The sequence below is a fragment of the Solanum dulcamara genome, chromosome 6, assembly GCF_947179165.1.
Source record: "Solanum dulcamara chromosome 6, daSolDulc1.2, whole genome shotgun sequence".
Taxonomy (NCBI): Eukaryota; Viridiplantae; Streptophyta; class Magnoliopsida; order Solanales; family Solanaceae; genus Solanum; species Solanum dulcamara.
In genome coordinates, this window is record NC_077242.1 from 1717912 (window position 1) to 1723911 (window position 6000).

The following is a 6000-nucleotide window of genomic DNA, read 5'->3' on the forward strand; positions in this document are numbered from 1 at the left end:
ACTTAACTTTAAAGAATCAATTAATCGAAGTTAAAAAAATGTATATGCAAGACATAGTTAACGTTTGGCCCCAAGTTTCCAATCTTGCCACCATGCGTTTGACCACAAGTTTTCTCAAGAATATTTGACTATTTCAAAAAATATTATTTTGTACCCGTAAGTTCTAAAAATTATTAAAAATACCTATAAGTTTGTGTTATCATTTTATAATGAACATGTTCCGTTAAAAAAAAAACCTTATAACATAATTGATAACAATCAACAACAACAAAATAACAATATGAGCAAGAGCAATATATTAATCGAATTAAAAACAAATTATTATTTTTTTCCAATCTTGTCACTCAAACTATTCTTTTCCAAAGGAGGTAACTATTCTTTTATAAAATCTTCCGACATTCTAAGAACAATTTCTTCCCGATAATAAATGATTGATGTTTTTATAAAATATAAAAATTTAGGATAATTTTTAAAAATTTTAAAACTTCCCAAGTTCTGATTTTTTTTAGAACTTGGGATATTTACCAAATATATTTGTCAATTAATGACAAACTATATGGCCAAACCCTAGTTCTCAAGTTTTTTTTAAATTTTTCTAAAAACTATTTGGGGCCAAACCGCATAATAGGATGCCTTTACATTCAGTGACTCAGTGTAAGTATCGGGGTATGAGTAAGATTTTACTAATTTGATACTAGAGTCTATTACAAATATTATTTTAGTTAGATAATCTTTTCACAAGGGATCAGTGAAAAATAACATATGGGGTCTTAATAAAATACTAACACGAGTTGTACGATATTTTCTTTTTATTCAAATTGTGAGCGAGCGTAACAAATCATTTTTTATATCTTAAAAAGTAATTAGTATGGTTTTATTTTTTGTATAATCATCTGAAATTTGATATTCATTTGCTTGAGGTCAATCAAAGGTGGAAACACCACTTACTTAGAATTCGATCGAGATTTCGTATCTATCCCACCACACCTCTCATTAATCATTTCGTTGCTGGTTTGGTTTTGAACAGTAGCTATCTGTTAATAAATGTTGCAATGGCTATGCCAACTCATTAGTATTTCTGCATCTGATTTTGATAGGAAAGACTCTTTATCTATCTGTGTTGAGAAAACTGAATGCAACTGCAATTGGGGAGAATTTCAGTTGGCATTTCATTAATGCTGATTTAGACTGTTCCTTCTTTTTTTTTTCTTTTTTTTTTTTTGCGTGTGGGGATAGCGACTTTGGTGATTTAATCCAGTTTTGGTTTTTGTGTGATTCTTCAATTGTAGATTATTTTATTTTTTTTAAAAAAATGATGATGAGTTTATTCAGAAGGCTAGCCTCGATTAACAAACACGATAATGAGGTCGTCGTCATCATCATCAACTGATCCCCTTCAATGCAAATCATGATCAAATTGGTTCAAAAAATTTCTCTTTTTTTTAATCTCTTTCTAGGATCTTTCACCTATTTGCTTTCTTGATGACTCGAACTAATAATTTTAGAGTGGGATGTGGAGGGCGCTTTCATGTTCCTGTTCAAAGAATTACCTTGTCATGCACACCAAATATTCCCACATGTTCATGTTCAAATAGTTGAAAAAATCATCAATATATAAATGGACAAGAACCTGAATTATAAAGCGTCTGAAGATCACTGTAAATATCACAAGAAGTGTCCTCTTCAATGGCAACATAAATCCAAGATTTTCTTGGGAACTTTGTGGGTGTTGAGACTCTAGTATGGAAGAAAATGAGGTTGAGTGAAGACGAGAAGCAAGAATCTTAGTGGTTACGACTGAGGGAGTGATGATCGAGGTGGAGAAGAAAACGATGAAGACGAGGACGGTTATGATGACAAAGAAACCAGAAACTTGCTTGCCAATAATGGCTAGCCTTCCGAACAAGCTCACCTTCACTTTATCAATGGATGACGAAGGGTTTGAGTGAAGGTACAATCACTTGGGTCTGAAAGAATTTTACTCAAGTATGTTTGTACATACTGTGTTTTAACTTCTTTTTTATCAAATAATTAGTGGAGGAGGTAAATAATACAAAATAATGTTCAAGGGGGGTAAATAATATAAGAGAATAAGTTCAGGGGGATTATCGAACCCTCACGTAGTTTAGGTGTGTAGTCGAAAATATTCTCATTGTTGAGTGTGTTTTTATGTCTAATTCCAAAATAATTTAATGACTTTGATATAATAAAATAAAAGTTTTGAGTGACTATACTCTGAAATTACAGTAAATTATTTTTAGTGGAGTTACTTTCAAACTTTCAAGGTCCCAATGTGTCATGCACTGCAGACTGTTATGCTACTATTTGCTTGAACAGAGTTGTATTCAAGTTGCAAAGACACAACAAAAGAAGTGAAGAAATACTAGTACTTTTTTGGACACTTCTTATTGGGTTCTAATTTCAAAATTGAAATACTTGGAACTTGAATACTGTACTAATTAAACAGGCAAACAAAACTTGAGTAAATGTATTTTGGGAATTTGAGCAAAAGCCTACTTATGAAGGGTCTTTATGGTTGCACAAAAATACCTATTAGCCAACATATCTATATGACTTGAATTTGTACATGACATATGATAATTGGTTCGATGCATATAGATAAAACTTTCTATCATATCTGCCATATTAGGACTTTGTTACCTCCATCCTAACAAGACATTTCCATTTTCGTTTGCATTGCATTAATTTGATTCTTATATCTTCAAGCATATCATCACATCTTAGAAAGAAGTAGAAACAAACTGCTTATTCACAGTCAAGCTTATCACTGAGGAGGATATACAATGTCACTCCTCGAGGGCTATTGTTGAAGAGCAAAAGAATATGAGTTCCATTGTACCAAAATCGACTAATCATTTAAAAGATGTCATACAACAACATACCCAGTGGAATCCCACAAGTGGGGTTTGGGGAGGGTAGAGTATATGTAGACCTTACCATTACTTCGTGGAGATGGAGAGGTTGTTTTTGAAAGACCCTCGGCTCAAGTGCAACAAAAGATGTCATATCTAACATAAAATAAATATGTTTTACTAATTCGTATAACTCGAAGGAAAAATCTTAATGTTGGTTTCTGCACATTAATATAAATACTTCTGTTACTGATTTAAAAAAGGTGAAGGTGATAACAGAATCATAATACATCAATGAGAGAAGGTTCAAAATTAGCAAAATCAAACTAGAATTTACAGACCAGTGATCTCCTAGGAAGCAGCAGCTACTGCTTCTGTTGTTTTTTCCTTTTCTTTGACAGCTTTCTTCCAGTTCTCGGCACTATCGATGATTTCCCCAGTTTTTACGAGGTAGCGGACCCTTTTTCCGTTGTCAAGCGTTTTATGGCCCACTCGACTGGCTACCTTCTGCTCTTTAGAGTAAAGCATCACGTTTGAGCTGTGAATAGGAGCTTCAATCTGAAACGTTAACACAAAATTTTACTTCTTGGTAGGGCAAAGATGAATTCAATGCAGCCTCGACGAAATGGAAAGCTCAAGATAACAATTTTCAGGCAAGTTAGAGAAGAGAGAAGTTGAGATAAAACCTTGACTATCTGGCCTGGTTCATCCTCACTCCGACTCTTCACATGTTTGGTTTTCAAGTTCACTTCTTTTACTACTACTTTGCTGTTGTGCTTGATGATCTCGGTGATCTCTCCGATCTTACCTTTATCATGACCTGATATTACCTTTACTGTATCGCCTAGCTTCACATGCATTTTGTGCAGTACTGGAAGGCTGTTTGACTTGCACTCTTTCCGCTCCCATCGCTTAAGCTGCAAAATAGACATTAAAAAGAAGCTCTCATTCAATGATAAAGCAAATTCTAATCACAATTCTCAGATACGGTTGTTTCAGCTACAAGAATATCATACTCGTAACAATTAGTCCTGAAGATTAGCAATACAAACATTTGTGGCCATTTTTAAAAGCTGTTGACGAGTTAGTTTGAGTACTTCCTTCATTACGTCATAAGTTATAAAAGAAGTGCATGACCACATAGCAGCAACCCTATAAAAGTAGTTGCAGCAAATGTTATTCTCGAAGACACATATTAAAGGACCAAAAAATGAATCAAGATACCAACCTTTGCTGTAATCAAACATGGACCTTCTGTTGATGTAACCTGCACGGCATCATATGGAGATTGTCATTAAAGTGGCTAAAGATTATCCAAATTTACAATTGACACACCAAATACCGACAAACTGTGTAAAGCATGATATCCATCCAAAGAGTATTAGCCGAATAACAGTAAGGGCATTTTCTGGAGACAGATCTAATTCCATATTTTGCTTCCTATTGCTTGTGATTATATGGGCACTGACAACAAATTCACCATTGTATGTGATCCCTCATTGTAAACATGTTTAACAGATAACTATAATCTGAGAACGATTTATATTATCGAGGAACATAGGGGAAAATATATAATATGGGTTTAGTAGAACCTAGTAACTTTAACTAAGACCCTGTATATGTATTAAGAAAATTTACTAAATATGTCCAAATATTAAAATTTTGAACCCAATGGTCAATGGGTTCAGTGACATCCCGAACCCATAAAGTCAAATCCAGGGTTCAACCTATGTTGGAAGAGCATCAATTGCAACAGAGGGGGTAAGTTTAAGTTAGCCAATTAGGATATGCTTAATATTCTTGACTTTTTGAAGACCTTTTGAGAAACTATTGCAGCATATTGTAGATGTCTTTATCTATCAAATTATTCTCTTGCAGCTAGAAATACACTAAAAATCAAAACTTAGAATGGCGAAAAAACATATGATATGAGAAAGGATTCAGCTAGCAATGACTACTAAGTGGAGAAAAATTCCACAATGTATTGTAATCAAATAATAGAAAATTAATTTCTAATCAATAGTGCAATGAAGATGGATACCTTTGTTCCAATGATCCCTAATACATATATTTTTTATAACCTTAGTGTCCGGGTCAGCTATTACACACCTTTGACTAATTCCACGAGATAATTATCACTGCCACAAGCAACAAGTAATTCTGTCCAGCAAGGCAATACAGGACATAGCCTAGTGGTCAATGAAGTGCTGGACAACTATGAGGTCTCGGTTCAAATCACAAGGACAAAATCACTAGCTTATTTCTTCCCATTTGTCTAAGACTCGATGGACAAAGTTAGTTGCACACAGGTATCCAATGAAATTAGTCAAGTTGTGAGCGAGCTGGACCAGATGACAGTTATATAAACAAAAAAATTGACATTTGAGATAATTCTATTTCAAAACCAAATTGTGGAAGTTATGATAAAGCATACCAGAGGAAGGGACAGAGGAGGAGAGAAGCGTTGGCCAAAGAAAGAGGTAGAGGAGATGGAGAGACCAGTGAAGGAGCTCTGCAAAGCCGCCATTACCCAAAGCCCTTCTGCAAAATCCTTTAGTGAAGGAAGAAACAACACTGAGCAGAGTTTTTGGATAGGATAATAAAAACCAGAACCCCTTCCTTCTTCAGCTTCTCTCTCTATCTCTCTGTCCAGACACCCGACCCAAGTGATTTGGACTATGACGGGTCGACTCCGGCCCAATTATAAAGCTCCTTTGGGGAAATTGGGGAATAGTGCTTTTGTAATCCTAATTAATTTAAAAAGGGAAATGATCAAGTTTTATAATTTGACAAAACAGATAAAAAGTGAATTGAACAAAAATATATCTTGATTATTTTTTTGGAAATATTAGTAGATTAGCTGATTGATTATATGATTTTTTATCTTATTGTTGAGAGTTAGATTCCCATGTTGTAATTTTCTCTCATATTTCTCATGCCCCTAATGCTCCCATTTAAAAAATAAAATAAAAATATTGATTCTTTTTAAAAAAATTAGTTAAGTGTACGTGCACGTGTACATAGCGTTAAATAATAATAAATATTATATAATAAAAAAATATTGCATGTACGTTATAATATTAATACAAAAGATTTTTAAAAAATCAGGTACACTTTTTTAAAATAA

At 33.7% G+C, this 6000-nt stretch overlaps 1 protein-coding gene across 1 annotated transcript; it reads right to left on the reverse strand.

Annotated features, from left to right (window-relative positions):
- Nucleotides 1-3101: 3101 nt before the first annotated feature.
- On the reverse strand, nucleotides 3102-5533 carry LOC129893213 (50S ribosomal protein L24, chloroplastic). Its single transcript, XM_055968708.1, has 4 exons — nucleotides 5308-5533; nucleotides 4102-4140; nucleotides 3560-3790; nucleotides 3102-3431 (listed from the first exon to the last, which is right to left on the reverse strand). The coding sequence occupies exons 1-4, from the start codon at nucleotides 5398-5400 to the stop codon at nucleotides 3225-3227; spliced, it is 570 nt and encodes a 189-aa protein (XP_055824683.1). The 5' UTR covers nucleotides 5401-5533; the 3' UTR covers nucleotides 3102-3224.
- Nucleotides 5534-6000: the final 467 nt, after the last annotated feature.